Source organism: Cavia porcellus, unplaced genomic scaffold (genome assembly GCF_034190915.1).
Source record: "Cavia porcellus strain 051 isolate PalLab524CR breed Dunkin Hartley unplaced genomic scaffold, mCavPor4.1 scaffold_4, whole genome shotgun sequence".
Taxonomy (NCBI): domain Eukaryota; kingdom Metazoa; phylum Chordata; class Mammalia; order Rodentia; family Caviidae; genus Cavia; species Cavia porcellus.
The window spans coordinates 76,462,082-76,481,730 of NW_026947487.1; the positions used below are offsets into that span (position 1 = coordinate 76,462,082).

At 38.6% G+C, this 19,649-nt stretch overlaps 1 protein-coding gene across 3 annotated transcripts in view; it reads left to right on the forward strand.

Annotated features, from left to right (window-relative positions):
- Window positions 1–19,649, forward strand: part of Grid2 (glutamate ionotropic receptor delta type subunit 2) — a 1,371,796-nt gene that overhangs the window by 1,095,847 nt on the left and 256,300 nt on the right. For all 3 annotated transcript variants that reach the window (XM_063247280.1, XM_063247281.1, XM_063247279.1), the window contains exon 13: window positions 13,992–14,187. In XM_063247280.1, coding sequence (XP_063103350.1) covers window positions 13,992–14,187 — 196 coding nt within the window. The remainder of the gene's footprint in view (window positions 1–13,991; window positions 14,188–19,649) is intronic.

Genomic DNA, 19,649 nt, shown 5'->3' on the forward strand with positions numbered 1-19,649 from the left:
CTTACATTTCCCCTTGGCTCTGCTATTTTGTGTGGAAGTCACTCATCAGACCAGGCCCTTTCTAAGGCTTTCCTTATCATCATCCTGTGAGAAGTAGAAAGTCCATTTCCTTCCGGGTCTCCTGTCTGCCAGACACATGGCCCACAATCTCAGATTTCCCAAGTACCTTTTCTGAGTCCCATTTATTTTTACTTACTGTTTTATTTGCCTTGCCTCTGATTTTATTTATTTCACATACAGAGCAAAATGTTTTAGCAAGTAATTCACTGGAAGTCTGTGAATGCTTCCTCAGCTTATTTTATTGCTGGGTAAATTTCCAAAGATCTTTTGGGAAGAAAAACAGTTTTGTTATTTTTTTAACTGCAAAATAGCTCCGTCCATGATAAGCCATCCATGGGATGGCTGATACTATACAGTGAAAATTCAATTTTTATGCCATGTAATTTAATGAGAATGGTGATTTTTGAAAGCGCAACTGCTTTTTAGTAAAGACTGGGCAAAAACAAAGTAAATGAGCCTCACTGAGTGCTGATTGTTTCTCAGACCCAAAGCTGGCTTCTGGGTTTCAAAGATGATTTTCAACGAAAAAGTCTTGAGAATAAGGAAGGTACATCTTAGCAAGATAGATAAAGAAGTAATGTTTCATAACACAATGCTAAAGGCAGGCATATGCTAAGTGTTGGAAAAACCACCACAGAAACATTTAGAGTTTGATCTCTGAAATTCACCAGGTTAACAAAGAACCATTTCGGGGGCTGGGGATTTGCGGCATAAGCACCTGCCTTGTAAGCAGGCAGTCGTGAGTTTGATCCCTGGTACCGATAAAAAAGGGAAAAAGACAAAAAAAAAGAACAAAAAAAAAAAAAACAAAGAACCATTTCTGGGGAGAAAATACCTACCGAGACATGGGGACGTGGTAAAGTAGAGGATGGAAAAATGGTAGGCCTGGCCTGTGTTGTGAATACAAATAAGGCCAATGGTTTCTTTTAATAACGGGGAAAGTATTTAAGCCAAGTATTTTAAGAAACTTGGAAGATAAGGACCCTGGAATTTGGAGAAACATGAGCAGCAATGTGCTCAGATTTGCCCTTCACTGCACCTTTCCTCAGTGTGTGTCATGTTCATATAAAAAGCATTTTCACTGTGGATTGCACAGTGGATCATCAGTGGGTTAAAGCAGAGATAAGAAAAAAAATCTTAGAAGTAAACATCTTGGCTTCTCCCTGAGTTGGGACTCACTGCTGGGAGGGGCAGCTCAAACCTGCAGATTCACAGTGACTATTGGTGACCCCAGACCCCTCCCCAGAGAAGTGCACAGAGCAGTGGAATGGAGCGGTGGATGTAGTGGACTGCAGTTTCTGGTGAGTTATTCAGGTTCAGATGTGCCCAAAGAGGGCAGTTGGCTGGTAGACATGTTGGAAAAGAGCCAACTGAGCTCAGAATTCAGAGTAGCTCACTCCATCAGGGTCAGGATAAGGCTGCTGAATTCAAATTGGCAGGAAGTCAGGGAGCCACGTTCAAACTGGCAGGAGGTGCGTGGAGTGCTGCAGGCTGAACAAGTCGGGTTCCAGCCTCATAGCCAGAAACTAAAATGAGCTTCAGGGGATCTCAGACTGCAAGCTTTCTGGGATTAGCCCCACCCTGCAGTAAAGCTACACCTGACTCACTGCGATTATATTAGATGTGTCAACCAGTGCCAGCAGAGGTAGACATTTTCTTCTTAATATTTTCTTCTTTCTTCTTTTCTTGGTTTTGTTTTACTTTTTCTTTCTTGACTGTTTTTATGTTTATATGAGCATGTAGATGGTTTCTAGTTTCCTTATTGTTGTTGTTCTGCTCTGTTCTTGTTCTTACTTCCTAATTCTCTCTTTCCCACTGTCCTCTTCGCCAGTTTCCCAAAGTTTGTGTGATTTGCCTTTGACCTCCAGCCTTGCTTCTGATTTCTGCCTCTTCTTCTATTCCTCTAACCCCACCCCCAACCATGGCCCCTTTTAAATTTTTTCCCTTGAGGGTAAAATCACATATTGATTGCATATTTACTTTGTACAGTTTTCTGGTTTGTTTTAAATTTTGTTATATAACCACAAATTTAGTTCATGCAGTTAAAGGTGGCAAATCAATACCTACCACAGTTTGTCATTTTCTAGACTGTGTTTGACACAATTGTTGTTGCTACTTTAGTCAAGGAGACATACTTGTTCTAGCCAGTTGTTCTTCCTGCTATCCCAAGACCGACATTGCCTAAAGATCATGAAAAATACAATAGGCCAGTTCCACATCACCAGGTGCTGGTTCAAGTACGCAGCAACTTTTTATCCCCAGTAAATTGGAGGGGTGGAATCTTGCAACAGACTCAGAACCCAAAAGCCAACTACCCTGGAAGACACCTCCAAGAAGTAGTCATTTCTGAAGTGTTGTGAATACTAATAATAAAGTAACTCACCATAGGCAATTTATAAGCATCAACCAGGAACTAAACTAAAAAAATTGAAAATGAAAAGACAGTTAAGCAAGATGCAATCCCAGTATCCAGCTCACCAAAGGCAAACCCCGGGGAACCATTTGAAAGTCAGTCCCACCAGGACTCTCTGCAGAGGTAACAGTGAGAGTAACAGCAATGAATGGGCTCTACAGGGCAGCCTGCGCTGCATGTTGAGACTCTGTCTCAACAAAAAGAAGAGGAGGACATTGCTGTTGTTGTAACAGCTTAGACACAAGCAAATACAGTAAAAGAATAAACAGAATTAGGGCTGGGCCAGTCATCACTCAGAGAGTCCTGCTATCAACCAAACTAAACAAAAGAGGTGCCCAGAAACTGTGTAATATCACCAGACTGCAGTAGAAGCCTCATGCTTAAAAATAGTAAGATCAGTGACTTTTACCCGGTTGGCAAAAATCAGTTTGAAATCTTATCTTAAAAATCCTAGACAGGAATATAACTATAGAGATCTTAGGGGCAGACTCAACAAGAAATATACAGAAATAATGTGTAAACAAAAAAGTCACTGAGAGACGTGAAAGAAAACAGGAATGATTTAAAAGCCATATTGATTTGTGAGTGGGGAGACCCCAATACTTAGGGGCATCAGTAATTCCTACTTTAGTTGTCGATTGGACACTCGATTAACTATGTCAATATGTCTTACGGGATTTAAATCTCAGATACCCATGGGATGACAATAATACCCAAATTAAATGTGTGATGCATTTAATTTCAAGGTCGGTAAATATATAGAGAAATATTTTTTTGAGTGGGAAAAAAAGAAATAATAGTTTAGGTAAAAATGACAAGTCTGAGGCTGGCCACAAAAGACCAAAGACACAATGGAATGAAAGGCTGGAGATAACAGACAACAATGAATTGAGAATGAATCTCATTGATGGAGATGAATAAGTAAAATGTCTTACATGCAATATCTAATTCACCCTCCAGATATCTTATTTTAAAAGCATTGGCCCCTACTTCATAGAGAAATAAACTTCCATTTGGAGAAACTTAAATCATCGTTCAAGCATTGAAACTCAAGTTAAACTTTTATGTCTTCAAACCCCATGCCTTTAGAAACTAAAAGTTCACCCAGGACAGGACCATTTGCAGGACACCACACCGGCCAGGTGGCCTTTATCAGGACACCCTAATCTCTTTCCCGCCACTGTCCCTCACTTGTTGTGTCCAAGTGACAGTTCTCACTCTGCTGGCAGCCTGGTTGTCCTGTTTAAGCGCTGGGTCATTTTTTATGCTGGACACCCCACCTCGGAACTCTTGGCCTCACAGCTCAGCCCCGGTCAGCAGAGGGCCCAGCAGCTCTCCATGGTGGTCAGTGTACCCGTGAGGCTGCTGCAGCCTCTGTTCAGTGGCGAACGAGTGCGTCAGCATCAACAGGAGCAACTGGGAGAGAAGGCCTGGGTGGAGTTGGAGGAAGCCTGCCACACACCCCAGTTTGTCTGTTTTCCATTCTCTAATCTGTTCCATTGATCCTTGGGTCTATTTCTTTGCCAATACCATGCTGATTTTATCACTGTACCTTTGTAGTATAGTTTCAAGACAGGAATTTAGATGCCTCCTGCCTTTGCCTTTGTTGCCCAGAATTGAATTTGCTATTCTAGGACCCTTTTGTTTCCAAATGAATTTTAGAAGTGTCTTCTCTAGATCTGTGAGGTATGTCAATGGTAATTTGGGATTGCAGTAAATCTGTAACAGTTTGTGAATATGGCCATTTTCACAATGTTGGTTCTTCCCAGCCAAGAGCAAGGAATATCCTACCATTTTCCAATATCCTCTTCAATCTCTGTTTTTAGTATAGCATAATTCTCAGCATATAGGTATTTTATATTCTTGGATTGATTCCTAAGTATTTCACTTTTTTAGATGCTATTATGAAAGGTGATATTTCCATAATTTCTCTCTTGGTGAGCTTTTTGTTTGTGTACAGGAATGCTATTGATTTTTGAGTGTTAACTTTATATCCAGCTATACTGCTGAATTTGTTTATTACTTCTAGTAGTCTTTTAATGGAGTGTTTTGGGTCTTCTATATAAGATATCATGTCATCTGCAAATAGTGATAATTTAACTTCTTCCTTTACTATCTTTATTCCTTTTATTTATCTCTCTTGTCTGGTGGCCCTGGCTAATATTTCCAAAACTTTATTAAACAGGAATGGTGATCATGGACCTCCTTGTCTTGTTCCTGATTTTAGTGTGAAAGCTTTCATTTTTTGTCCATTTAGTATAATGCTGGATGTTGGTTTGTCATAGATGGCCTTTATGAGATTGAGGTAGACACCATGTATTCTGAGTTTCTGAAGTGTTTTTATCAAGAACATGTGTTGGACTTTATCAAAAGCTTTTCCTGCATCTATTGAGATGATCATGTGGTGTTTGTTTTTGGCTCTGCTGATGTGGTGTATTACATTTATTGATTTGTGTATGTTAAACCATCCCTCAATTCCTGGAATGAATCCACTTGGTCATGATGTATAATCCTCTTGATGATTTGCTGCATTCTATTTGCCAGTATTTTATTGAGAATCTTTGTATCAATGTTCATTAGTGAGACTGGTCTATAGTTCTCCTTTTTGTTTGAGTCTTTCTCTGGTTTTGGTATCAGAGTAATACTTTCCTTGGGGAATGATTTAGGGAGGATTGCTTCCTTTTCAATTTCATTGAAGAGTTTAAAGAGGATTGGCCTCAGGTCTTCCTTAAATTTCTTGTGGAATTCAGCCATGAATCCATCAGGACCTTGGCCTTTCTTTGTTGGTATGTTTTTAATTACACTTTCAATTTCAATAGCTAATACTAGATTATTCAAAATTGCTGTATTTTTTGGATGAGCTTTGGTACTTCATATGTTTCTAGAAATCTGTCCATTTCCTCTGTGTTTTCCACTTTATGTGATTAGAGATTGTCAAAGCAGGTATTCCTGATCTTTTGAATTTCCATGGGATCTGTAGTAATTTCCCCCTTTTCAGTCCTTATTGCATGAATTTGGGTGTTTTTCTTTCTTTTTTTTTTTTTTTTTTTTTGATAAACTTAGCTAGAGGTTTGTCAATTTTGTTCATTCTCTCAAACAACCAGCTTTTTGATTCACTAACTCTTGGTAATTTTTGTTGCAATTGCATCGGTTTTGGCTCTAATCTTTACAATTTCCTCTCTTCTATGAGCTATGCATTTAACTTGCTGTTCTTTTTGTAGAAGCTTGAGATGAAGCATTAGGTAGTTTATTTGTTTTTATTCTGTTTTCTTGACATGACAATTTATTGCTATATGTTTCCCTCTTAAGACTGTTTTCATTACATCCCACAGATTACAGTATGTTGTTTCTGCATTTTCTCTGAATTGTAGACATTGCTTTATTTCTTCTCCAATTTTACCTGTAGCCCATTGGTTGTTCCAAAGGTTGTTACATAATTTCCATGTATTTATGAAGGTTTTGCAATTTCTTTTGCCATTAATTTCCAATTTCCATGCACTATGGTCAGATATTACATATGGGATAATTTCATTATCTTTGCAGTTACTTGAGAATGTTTTATGGGATAATATATGGTCTATTTTGGAGAATGTCCCATGCACAACTGAGAAGAATGCGTGTTCTGATGTGTTGGGTGGAAAACTCTGTAAACATCTATTAAATCCAATTGCTCACAGTATGATTCAGTTCTATTATTTCTTTGCTGAGTTTTTGTCTAGTTGATCTATCTCTTTGTGACAATGGGTATTAAGGTCCCCTGTGATAATTGTGTTCTTGTGTATTTGGTTTTTCATGTCCATTAGTATTTGTCTTATATAGTTGGGTGCTCTTGTATTTGGTGCATATATATATTTATAATTGTTAGTTCTTCCTTTTGGACTTTTCCACTAGTGAGAATATAGTGACCTTCTTTATCTCTTTTAATCATTTTAGGTTTTAAGTTCACATTGTCTGCAGTTAGAATAGTTACCCCTGCTTTGTTGTATGTTCCTGGTGCATGGAATACTGTTTTCCATCCTTTGACTTTTAATCTATGAGTTTCATTTTGGGTCAGATGTGTCTCCTATATACAGCATATTGTGGGATCATGTTTATTGATCCATTCTTTCAGCCTATTTCTTTTGATAGGTGAATTGAGGCCATTTACATTTATGGGTATCACTGATATGTACTGGCTCGACTTTGCCATGTTATGTTCCACTTGTTTGCTGTGCTTTTACCCTTTGTTTAATTGCTTGTTCTACCTAGTGATTTCTTTCTGTTGCTGTTCTGGGGATTGTGGTCATTTTTTTTTAATCTCTTTCTAGTATGTCTTTCAACACTCTTTCTAGGGTTGGTTTGATGGACATGAATTTCTTCAGTTGTTCTTTGTCATGGAACTATCTTGTTTCTCCACTAAATTTGAACAAAAGCTTTGCTGAGTGCATCAGGCTGAGTTGAAAATTGTTTTCTTTTACAACTTGAAATATCTCACTCCAAGCTCATCTTGACTTGAGGGTTTGTGCTGAAAAGTCTCTTGTGATTAGAATGGGCTTTTCTTGATAGTTGGGCTGTCTTTTGTCTCACAGCTTCTAGTATTCTGTTTTTGTGCTACAGGTCTGGGTGTAGATTTATATCGGTTAATTGTTTGGTGTTCTATATGCCTCACTTATCTGTATATCAGATTTTTCCCCACATTTGGGAAATTTTCTGCTTTTACTTTTGTGAATATTTTAGTTATGTCATTTGCATTGAATCCTGCATCTTCACTAATGCCTATTAATCTTGTATTGTTTTTCTTGACATCATCTTGGAGCTGCTGGATTGTCATTTCATGCTGCTTTGTTATTTTTTAAAGTTCTGACCATTCATGATTGCTAATTGTGATCCTTTCTTCAAGGTCCAAAATTCTATCCTCAGCTTCATTTAAATAGTTTGCCAGCTTTCAATAGAATTTTTTGTTTTTTGCATGACTCTGAGTTTGTTTCATGTTTGTTTTCTATATTGTTCATTCAATGTTTCAATTAGTTTCCCATGGTCCTATACTTTGTATTATCTATTCATCTTTATGTATGCTGAGCAACTCCTTTATTAAGGTTATTTCTGTTTTTACATGAGAGATTACTTCTAATTTGATTCCCTCTAAAGCCTCATGGGTGTTTTTTTTTTTTTTTTTTTTTTTTTTTGCTATTTTTTCAGAGATTTCTGGTGTATTACTTTTGAAGTTCTCTATTTAAATGTCTCCTGTACTTGCTCTTGGTGGACTAGATGTTTGAGATTGCATTTTGCATTTTCATTTTGCCATTTTCCTCTTTTGGGTTAATATTTGGTCCTTCAATCCCACTAGTGTTAACAGTTAGTAGTGTGTATCTTGGGGTCCTACTGTAAGGGTGATGTTTGCCAATTGCTGGGGTCCCACAATGAAGAGGTAGACCAGTCACCTTAATTCCCCCTGCAGGGCCTGTTGGGTGAGTCCTATGTTCTTCCTAGGCTTACAAGCCTAGGAGTACTGATGGAAATCAACCCCTAGTTCCTGCTGTTATTATGTCTTCAGGTTGTTCGGAGTCACCAGATGTCCCTGTCTATAGTATTTGTCTCATCTGGGACCCTACTGTGTCTCTGGGTGTCCCACATATCCCGTTAATTTTCTCCATGTTGGGGGAAGCCTTGTTGGCACCCTCCTCAACCTATCTGATATTCTCTGTGTGGAGGAAGAACTCACCCACTCACTTGCCAAGCTCACCTATGGCCTACTTTTGGAGGGGGCTTCTCTGCTGCTCCTGTTTACCCTCTGAAGGTGGCAACTCTATTCCTATTTTAAGAGCAACTCACCTCACTGATGGAAACCTGCTGAGTTCTTCTTACTTAGTCTCCCCTAGATACTTCATAGTTAATCCACTGCAGTCCAAGGTTCTTGGTGGAGGTGTGGGAGCCAAAGATCAACAGCCATGCTAGGTCTAGAAGGTTGGGGGTTCCCCAATGGCAGCAGTGGCACTGCAGGGGTGCCTGTCACAGGTTGGTGTTCCTAGGTCCTGAGGTGGGTGGCCGGGACCATGGGACATGGAAGGGGACTGGTTCTGGCCCAGCTCCATGCACACTCTGGCTGGGAGGTGGTCTGCAGAGATGCACAGGTGTGGCCCGGTTGTAGCCTGGCCCAGTGTGTGCCTCTGGCTGGAGTTCCTGGGTCCTGTAAGGTGGTCTGTGGAGATGGCAGGAGTCACAGGAGGGGTCTGGGTCTACGCTGGTCCCCTGTGTGCCTCTGGCTGGAGTTCCCAGGTCCTGTGAGGTAGTCCTCATAAATCACTTTTATACAACATTCTAGTTGGAAGGGAAATTGGAGATTATTGAATTCTATTTCAATGCATGATTCTTCTCTTCAATAGTACCTATAAAAGACCACCTTGCCTCTGCTGGGAAAATGAGTTTCAAAAAAATAATTTCATTAGAAATTACTAAACAAAGCAGCAGAGAGCAAGTAGTCATCACCATCATCATCTTCATCTTCATGCATTAGTTAACTTGGTCAATTGCCATCAGACAATTTCTCTCTCTCCAGAGCCATATCAGGATCAGTGGTAGTCAGCCAGAGCCAGTGGTTTACCAGCTCACAATAACAAATAAGCCTGACATGCATGTTGAACCTAAAGCCAGATATGATGGCTTATACCTCTAACAACAGTTACTCAGAAGGCTGAGGCAGGAAGATCACAAGCTTGAAGTCACTCTGGGCTACTTGACAAGACACTATCTAAAATTAAAAAACAAAAAAGGTCGAGGTTATAGCTTAGTGTTCTCTGAGTCCAATCACTCATGCCATAAATAAAATAAAATGGAAATAACTTAACCAAATTCAAATTAACTGTAGTTGTTATACCTAAATCAGGTTATCACATATATCAAATATAATGTAAAGTGCCTTAAAGTGTTTATTCTTCTCATGGAGCTCAAAATCAGTCTAAGTTTCCGTAAGTTCCTAAAATTTATTCTTGTAGCACTGTCCTAATTTGCATTTTCTGTTTACAATGCTCACGTCAATACCAAATAAAACATACCTGTCCTCTCTTGGTATTGTTTTAGTATTCAATGTTTGATGTTAGCTTGACAGGAAACCAGTGGGAGAATAAAAAGAACTTCAGTGGGATGTTGGAAAAACAAGACTGATTGGAATAGCAAAGCATTTGCTTTATTATTTACCAACTGTGGCTCTAGACCTTTGATTTTGACTCTGTGTGAAGAGTGAGTGTGTGGGCTTGGGGTTGGGTCAGGTCTAATAAAGTCACCAAATGATGATTCTCTGAGTTTCATCTGAGTATGTGTGGGTTAGGTGGTTAGCAAGAAAAATGAAGTACATTAATCCAAGTGTATTCACAGATTAACTCTACTTTAAAATGTCCCATATTTCTTCCTTCTGTTGCCGGAAAATAGGTTGCCTATTTTAAACAAAGAAATGTCTATTTTTGCAGGTGAAAATAATGTATATGCTAAATGCTTATGAGTGATTCCAGAATAGTTGTTGCAGTTTTTTAAAAATGGTCATGTCTAAGTAACATCCACTCATCTTTGACCTTCAGATGCAATTTTCTGAAGATTACAGTTTATAGGATAACCAACTACGTTCCTTTAAGGGATTCATAATATAGACCATAGCACTTCTCCTGTTCTTGCTCTAAAATCTCATTAGCATGAGAAAACCCAAAATGACCACTGAGAATTGGCGCTCCCTTTCTGTGCTGGGCTCCAGAGGCAGCCTTCTTTCTCTATAATAAGCTTTCTGTGCTCGTTTCATTTTGCTTCAGTCCTTTTATTTTGTCACCTTCCGTGCTATCTTTGTGTGCTGTAATGGAATGACACAGAATCAGACAAGCTGTAATTTTTATTGCAGGCATGTTTCAAGGCAAATTTATACGCTAAACTTGATATCAGAAACTACTAGAGGGAGCATGCCTTTGTTCTAAATTACAAAATGCTCTGCTATTCTAAATTTGAAGCATGTTGAAAACAAACTGGCTTTTTTTCTGACACCAAGTGCTTCACATAGGCAATGTATTAAGATACTCCTTTAAAAATTTACTGTGTACAAAACAGTATCACCAAACCAAACAGTTCATAGTGTAACTCTATATTCAGGTTGTAAGATTCCTGTTCCAGATGAAGCTACGCCACAGAATATCATTATAATAAAGATCCCAACATTTTATTTCAGTTTTCTTCCCATGAAGGCTCAGAGAGAGCCACTAAGTTGTGAACAGTATTTTCTGGCATGACTATTTGAGGCAAACCAACTATGTATTTAGAAGTAAGCACAAAAAATTTCACCATATACAATGATCTCATCTGTACCCAACTGAAGCCTCCTGACAGTTACAATCAAGGCTGACTCCCAGAACTACCCATAGGCGGGCAGCCAAGTGTGCACAGGGAGGTTTGCGGTCAATAGCAGTGTGGGCCTCCCTGCCCTGCCCTGCCTGGCACCGTCCAGCTGTAGGTATATTGTTTGCTGCCTGCCGTGGAGCCTGGTATCTGTGCAGGCAGAAGGAATGAGGCCTGCTTTTATTTATTTTATTTTATTTTTTATGTTATGTTAAAGATTTACTTTGCATCTCTCTCTCTCTCTCTCTCTCTCTCTCTCTCTCTCTCTCTCTCTCTCTATCTCTCTCTCTCTCCCTCCCTCCCTCCCTCCCTCCCTCTCTTTTTCGGGGTACGGGGATTGAACTCACAACTTCGTGTTTTCCAAACAGGCACTTACACCACTGAGCTAAACCCCTGGCCTAGGCCTGCTTTTATAACCTGTACAGTATGCTTTATTTCCCCTGCCAATGTTACTATTTTAGATATCAGTAATTATACAAAATGTGATTTAAAAAACTACAGTGCATGTTTTTTTTTTTTTTTAATGTATTACAGTGAAACACACAGTGCTTTTAATGCCCCTCAAAGTACTTCCCCTCACATTGAACATGTGCTACCATTCTTGGCACTTTCTGAAGCAGTTCTGAAAGTCTTTTTAAAATCAGCTTTTTATTAATACATGTTTGCAGTGCATCGGGACTGAATTCATCATAGGCAGTTGGTGCGTGCAGACGGCACACCTTGATTTATTTTAAATCTCATTTCCTTCCTGACCCTTCCCACTCCTTCTGTCTTTTGGTTCCCTTTCCTTTATGCAAAACATTTGTCTCTCTACTTCCTACTATTTGAATTTGATCTGGTCCTTTATTTATATTTTGGGCTTCTCAATTGAGAGAAAATAGGTAATATTTAAATTTGCAAGTCTGATTTATGAAAGCATTTTTTAATGAGTGTCTTTAGTTGTGCTATCCTGATTGTCTCATATCCTAAACTGATTCGAAACATATACCTTTATGGTCATGTTGGCTTTGAGGAAGAGCCAGAAATCTGGCACCAGATTCAGGGAATAAGGTGGATGAGGACCTTTTGTCATATTCTTATGACCTTTTTTCTGTTGGATAGGACTTGGTAGCAGCAATCACTGCAATTTTTTTTTAATCACAACTTGTGAAAACACAAAAAGAAAACTCTCAAAACTGCTTCAGAAAGTGACAAGAACAGTGGGATAAGTTTGTTCAAAGTGAGGAACAGTATTTTTGAAAGGAATTGATGATAATGTGACTCTCACTGTAATTTAAAAAAAACACTATATTTTGATCATCTCTTGTACCATGGAAAAAATGTTTAAAATGTTACTATTTTCAATACAATTGTAGGCCTACCACCAGCAACAAAATTGCTCTTTGTAACAAAATTCTTATGTTATATTACCAAGGTAATTATGCCATGTCCCAGTGTAGATGACGTGTGACTCTGGCATTAGGTTGTAATATAGCTACATGTGGTTACTTTTTAAAATCCCATTTTCACCCTCAGTTACTTATTTACACTGTCACTTTGGTTTATCCTTTAAAAATGGTGAGATTAATTCAATAGTTCCAGAATACTCCAGAAAATTCTTCTCATCAGATAATATTTTTAAGTGTACTCTATATGGAAAGACATATAGAATAAAAACATGTTATCATGGTAGTTTCAAAGGAATAAATGCTATACATCAACAGCAAAACTCAATAAAGTACAAATTAAACTTTACTGAAAATTGCGGTTAGAAATTGCTGGAAATACTCAACTGACAGGGATTGTAATTTATTGCTTATAACACAATTTTGCACATGATGGAGGCTGGTAAACTGTAAGAATGTTCCCAATACCTCTACTTAATGCTAGTCTTAGTTTTAAAGACCTCAGGAAATCATTAGTTCACTCCATCTAGAACAGACCAAAAGGTCAGAGGTATATATTACATGAGATTTATGGCCACGGTTGTGGAATGTCCTGGGTATTTATTCTTATTCAAAAATGGTATAGTGTTTCAAAGCACCTGTTCCCATTCCCAGAAGTTAGTGAGCTTGAAGCACGTAGATCTCCAGTTTTGAACAGTATGTCAAGACCGTATCTGTTCTTGCATGTCAGTCACTAGGGTTGGGTACCTATACAAATTCAATGATCTCAGTGGACCCATATATGGCTCTTCAAGCTAGAAATTCTACAGTAGTGGCTCAGAAACTCAAAGGAAACAATCTAACAATCAAGAGATGGGTAATCTAGGATAGACAGATGTCCTCTCTAACTCAAAAATTTATTTAAAAGGCCTGTCACACTAGCCTGAAAAAGGAAAAAACTGAAAATACATTCAGCTTCAAACAGGACAAATTTATCCTCTCCTCTCTGTTTCTGTCTCTGTCTCTTGTCTCTGTCTCTCTGTCTCTGTCTCTGTCTCTGTGTCTCTCTCTCCTTCTCACTCTCACAAACACAAAACCAGAAACACAATACAAACACAAATAAAACCTTTAGGCCAATGTAGCCAAAGAAATATAGAAATAAGAGTTAGCGATTTGTGGCCTTTCGGGCAGTTTAGTGCTAGTTCTAACCATCACTAACTGCTTCACCCTAACCGAGTCATTTATTCCTCCTGCTCGTTTCCTCACCTAGAACACTTTGAATGTGTGGAATCACTACAGGGATAATAGACATCAATCGCTGATCTCATATGCAGTAACTACTCAATAAATAATGAGCACAAACACAAATTTTTTTTACAAATACCAATTTTTAAGCATAAATTTCACTTAAAAATATGCTGCTTTTGTAAAGCCATAATTATTTTATAAATACATCAAACCCTTGCACATAGAGGAACATAGGCCCAATGCTTATTACAAATTAAAGTTAAACTATTAAATATCCTAATTGCAATCAATTCTAATTTGATATACCCTGTTTTCACACTGAATATCACTATTTCTCTCAGCAAAAATTACCCCCCCCCAAAATCATTGCATTACCACTAAAATTTTTCATATTTCCTTTTAATGATGACATTACATGTTAATGTTAAAAAACACGAAAAAGGCACTTTAATATCTATCTTCATATATGCTGCCCTTTTCTTGCTTTAAATTTATTTTCCATTTCAAGATACCCAGAGCGCTCACCTGTGCATCTCTTCTTTCCTTCCCAAATCAAGGTCCCTCCAGGACCTCTCCAAGCAGACAGACATCCCTTACGGCACGGTCCTGGACTCGGCGGTGTACGAGCATGTCCGCATGAAGGGACTCAACCCTTTCGAGAGGGACAGCATGTATTCCCAAATGTGGCGAATGATCAACCGAAGCAACGGGTCCGAAAACAACGTGGTGGAGTCGCAAGCAGGCATTCAGAAGGTACAGTCCATGGCGTCTCGCGAGTGGTTGTCTCTGCCACGTCTTCCATGTTGGAATTGCTAAGTCCAGATCTAGTTTTTGTTTCCTGTAACTCTGAGGTAGGATTTGCAGTAAAATTATACGTCTTGTTGATTAACAAAAGTGTTTGAGGCAACTCAGAACACCAGGAGAGGAAATGTAGAGTCCTGCATGGTGTCTATTAGAGCAGTCTCTTGTGGATTTCCAAAACTAACATACATGCACTGGCATTCTGTTTAGAAAAGGATTAGAGACTTACGTACACCCTACACGAGGGCTAAAAATGTTTTTATGATTCCCTCCCAAATATCACTCAGGTCATCCACCTCTTTTAAATGACTCAGGGTATTTTGTACAACACATTGGTTTTTAGATTAAAACTTGGTTTTTATTTGCAATTATGTGAAGTCATGTGGAAGTAAAAGTTAATCTTCTCAATAAATAATGTCTATTTCCAAATGTGAAAATATTTATCCACATCTTTAGCAGTGACTACAAAAGGTTTAGACAAGCTTTTTCCCTTTTGAGAAAAACAAAGCTGTCTCTCACTCTAGGTAGTTTACTTACATGTATGCAGAAGCAGTTGAGGTCCTATCAAGCTCTCTAAGCGAATATCTGATTTTTGCTTAAAGTTTCCTCCAGTGGCTAGCCTAGTGAAAATCATTGTGGTTAGCAGTCAGTAAATCATGATAGAAAGAATGAATGAAAGGTTGATGATAGCAGCTATGATGCTGTATGCTTGTTCTCTGTGACCTTCCAAATCAGAATAATCTGAACCTCAAATCTGAGTTCTCTTCTCAAAAAGATGATACAACATTACATTTTGACTGTTAAATTATTTTTGCTAGTGACACTAACATTATTTCCTGCCTCTCTATAGAATGCCCTTAATTTGTACAGTTATTATTATTATTATTATTATTATGCCCTTAAAGGTCAGATAATTCTTGCAGTCAGCACATTGATATCATTATTTTTAGAACTAGTGCTGTTGACATAAACATCTCTCCCTCTGAGTTTTAATGATACCTTTCAGGAAGTGAATGCTCTTGGAGTATTAGCAATGGCTTCTAACTCCTTGCTTTCATTATGAGATTCCCAGTTTCCTAGGCCCAGGAATTGATCCTAAAATGTCTCCTCATTTTATCATGAGCAGATGGTTGGCACTCTCAATGGAGTAGAGGGTGGGATGGATGGGTGCATGTTGCTGGACAGTAAAGACGGTGAACATTTTAGGGTTTGTGTGGTATTCATAGGAGGTGAATGAATTGGAGCCCCAGACTGAGAATACAAAATGGTTTGGAGTTAAGTCCCTGCCCCTTTATATTGCATATGTTGAAATAATTTTTCCCTGAGAATTACTATAAACAGAAATTTGTAGTTCATATTTCTGTTTCAGTTTAGAAGCCAAAGTATCATAGGTCTAATCATCTCTTTTATGGAGCATCATCCCAGAGAAAGTTCATTTTCTTTTCTTTCACCAAACACATGTATTATAAGTAAAATATTTTTTAAACAAACATACATTATCATTATATATAAATGTTTAATATTCATTAAACATTTGTTAAGTACCAGTCATGTCCTAGACACAGATCTAAAAGCTAGAAATACACTTAGTAGCGGAGTAATGGTCATTGCATTCAGGAAATAAAGTTTGAGAGGAAGACAAAAGGAAAATAAAGTGTGAATAAACAAACATGATTTAAATTGTAATGAAAGCTATGAAATTTTAAGATGGGTGTCACTGTAAGAATTAAAAAGACAGTGTACCAGTTGGTTGGCTCTTGTCTGTCTCATTTTTCTCATGGTGAAATGATGCCAATGTGGAAATTAAAACTGTGAGCTTCTCAGGCACATCAACCTGGTTTTGAGTCCAGCCCATTAAAAATACATTTGTAAGCAAGGCTAGTTACTTAGAATCTCTACACACTTGGAGTTTCACCATAATGATACAGATTCCTACTTCATACTGCTTTCGTCAAGATTAAATGACATAATATATGTAAAGTATCAATACATCATGGGAGTAAAGCAGTAAACCCTTCTTGCAAAAGATGGTCTGGAAGATTACGTGGGAAAATGTGTACTGAGGAATGTGTAACCAAAGCTTATTCATTGATATTTTCTACTGTTCACTATAAATTATGATGCTATAAAAGAAAAAATGCTATAAAAGAAGTAGAGAACAATTTCTATCCCTTGATACTTTGCTAATTAGGAGGGAAAACAAGTTTAAAACTAAAAAATGGAACCCTCAACTACTCTTGTACTTCTTTATTCTGTTTTCTGATTTCCTAGAAGTCTGGAGGAGAATATCTTTATAATTTCATTACAGAACATACCTAACTCAAATTTGTCAGTAGTACACATTTCTTTAGCCTAGACAGCTGACAATTGTTTGGGCCAAAAGTAGGTAATAATAAGGAAATGTATTTCAGTTCAGCTTGCAAAGTCTTGACAAGTTTCTATTAAAAATAAAAACCAAAAAACAAATAATAAACTCCTCACTGCTAAAACTTACTGAAATTTCATGAAATCAAAAACTACTACAACACATAATGTATAGTCATGAATTCTTCTTTCAGCAATTGGTCTTACGCATCTCACATAGCTGCTTCTTGATCTCTGTCATCGATTTCTAATTTGTGCTGCCAGAAAAGATCTCAGACGTCTTCAAGCCAGCATTCCATAAAAGCCTGACCTTTTGCTGTAGTATCTTAGACAGTAACTGCCTCCCAGGAAAGCTGCATCACTATGAAAAACAACCTTCACAATCTATAACTTAAATGGATCTCATTAATGCCTCAGCCTGCTTCTTAATTGGGCCACTAGTCTCATTAAGTTTCTCTTACTTAAAGGTGGATCTTGATCTCTTCTAACATCTTTGTTCTGCTTGTGCCAAAGAAACCTGTGTAAGTGAGCATTACATAGATGAGTTCTGACGTACTGTTCTTTCAAGACAGTCACTTGTACCAACATATTCTAATTAGACTGGAACAAATCAGTCTCTGTCTTTGTTCTTCGTAGCACTTTTTGCGTGAGTAGAAAAAGTATGATCTTAAAAATGCAAGTAAATGTGTTTTAGTCATTGATCAAGCGCCTTCTATGTATCAGGCATTAGTTACAGGGATGAACAGAAATGAAAACAAATGCCTTCAAAGGGTTTACCTTTTAGCAGAAATAGCAGAGATAAGCAAGGTAGAATAAACCATACTGTACAATCACAAATGAGAAGTGATAAGAAAAGCAAAAGAGGAAGTGAGGGGAGGGAGGGGATATGGAGGAACAGAGTTATCTGCTTTATTAGATTAGGTGGCCAGGGAAGCTTTCCAACCCAAGATTGTGACATTTGAATGAGCCAGGAGTGCATGTGGCTGGGGAAGGTGCTGTATGTTTGAGCAAAGTGTGTTCAATTGGTGGACAGAGGTTCAGGCAGGCAAAGATTCTAAGTGGGCACAAGCCAGGATGGCCCAACAGTGTGAAGGAGGGCAGTATAGACCTTCCAGATGTCAGGGATAATGTAACAAGATGAGATGGTTATGGGCTAGAAGGGAAAAGAGAGGCAACATACACAGGAACTTGCTCCACAAAGCGCAGCCCTAAGAAGTAGTAGCACCAGCGTTACCTGAGTGCTCTTCAGAGATATTGGCTCCTAGGCCCTCGCCTCAGCCCTTGTGAATGTGAATCTCATTTTAACAAGATCTAAAGGTGGTTCACATGGATCTTAAAGTTTGATTTGTACAGTAGGCATATTCATCATTCTAGGTGACCTTTACTCGGTGTGGGATATGAAAATTGAGAGCATCTTAACAGAAAAATAACACAGTTTGACAGTCGGGTGGCTGCTGTGTTGAGAAAAATGGGATAGTAGTGAGCAAGCTGAGAACAAGAAAGGAGGCAGTGCCAGCAACACACCAAGTCCACCAGGAAGAAAGCAGCCCTCGTAACCCAAATATGCCCTAGAGTACTACACATACAGCAGTTATGGGCAGCAACACATTAATGGATTTGGGGGCTGATTAGATTATTTTATGTGACTCGTTCATAAGACAGCTGATTTCTCAGAGTAGCCAGAGAAATTTCCAAGTCACAAGTAAGGGAATCAGGAGCGAATATTCTATTAAGTCGCACTGAAGTAAAATCCCTTGTTATCATGAGGCTCCATTTATTCCCTGATAATCTGTTATAACTTGGACGGTGTTCTTGTCAGGGGTTTGAAGAATATGACAATACAACATAGGCACATAATTTATAGTATTATTTATAATGGTCAACCAAGGAGTCAAATACAAAGAAAATGCAGGAAATCTGTCCACACACTAAAAACGTAGAGAATTTAGCCAAGGCCTTGGATCCCATAGAAATAACCTGCATGAGTTCAGCTGAAAACCAAGAACCCATGACAATGCCCTCAATGAGTCCCCCTGGAGGCCTAGAACCCATAACATTGACTCACGCAATTCTGCTTCACAGATCTGCAGTGGGGAGGGCAAAAAGTCAGCAGTGGAAGCTACAACGTCCATGCCAGTGGGGTGAAGGATCTGTGCCAGTAGGATGAGGATTCTGCCCTGGAGTCAAGAAGTGATGTTCAAAATAAGGGCCAGGGCTCCCCCAAAAAGTACGACAGCCATCTTCAGCAACAATGTGGTCCTGAGCTCCTCTGACATTGAAAAAAGCCAAGTTCATATCAGGAACCCAGTGTGACTAGCTTCTATTGGAGATTGAACAGCACACATCTTCCCCTCCAGAATCAGGAACAATGCTCAAATTAAAGACCAGAGCTCCCCCAAAGTGAACCACAGCTATTCTCAGCAACAAGGTCCCAAGTTCCTGATAACAGCCAGGTTCATATCAGGGAAGCCAGTATGACAAGCTCCTTCAGGAGAATCAACATCTTCAGACAACACCACCACTTAGGAGAACCTACAACACTTTTTTTTTCCTCTCTAGGTCTCCTTTTTATGCTGGCAACAATTCTCAGGTAGGCCATCCACATTCAGCACCATGCTGATTCAGTTCAACTAGCACAAGTTGACCACTAGCTACCAATCCACTACAAATGGTGAAGAAGAAATTCTAGAAGCTAGGCAGTGATTACCAGTAGGAAGCAGAGAAAATCAGAGTGATAGGATTGCAACTGTTGTTCTACATTTGATCTTAGCCAAAAGGCCAAGAAGTAATTGAAACTCTTAATCCAGCCAGAGAGTCATGGTGGTAAGTAAATTATACTTCAGACTAAAAAGCCTGAAGAATATGTGGGCTCAGATGGTAGTAGAGAAGAGGTGGTGGTGATGGCAGTGTTGTTGGCATCAGCAGGACTTAATCAGAGGGATAGCATCAGTTTATAAGGCCATCAGCTCATGTGAATTCAAAAAGAGTATGGTATAAGGAGTTCCATCAGAAATGGGGAGAAGTGGTAAGGTCTAGATGGACCTCAGGAC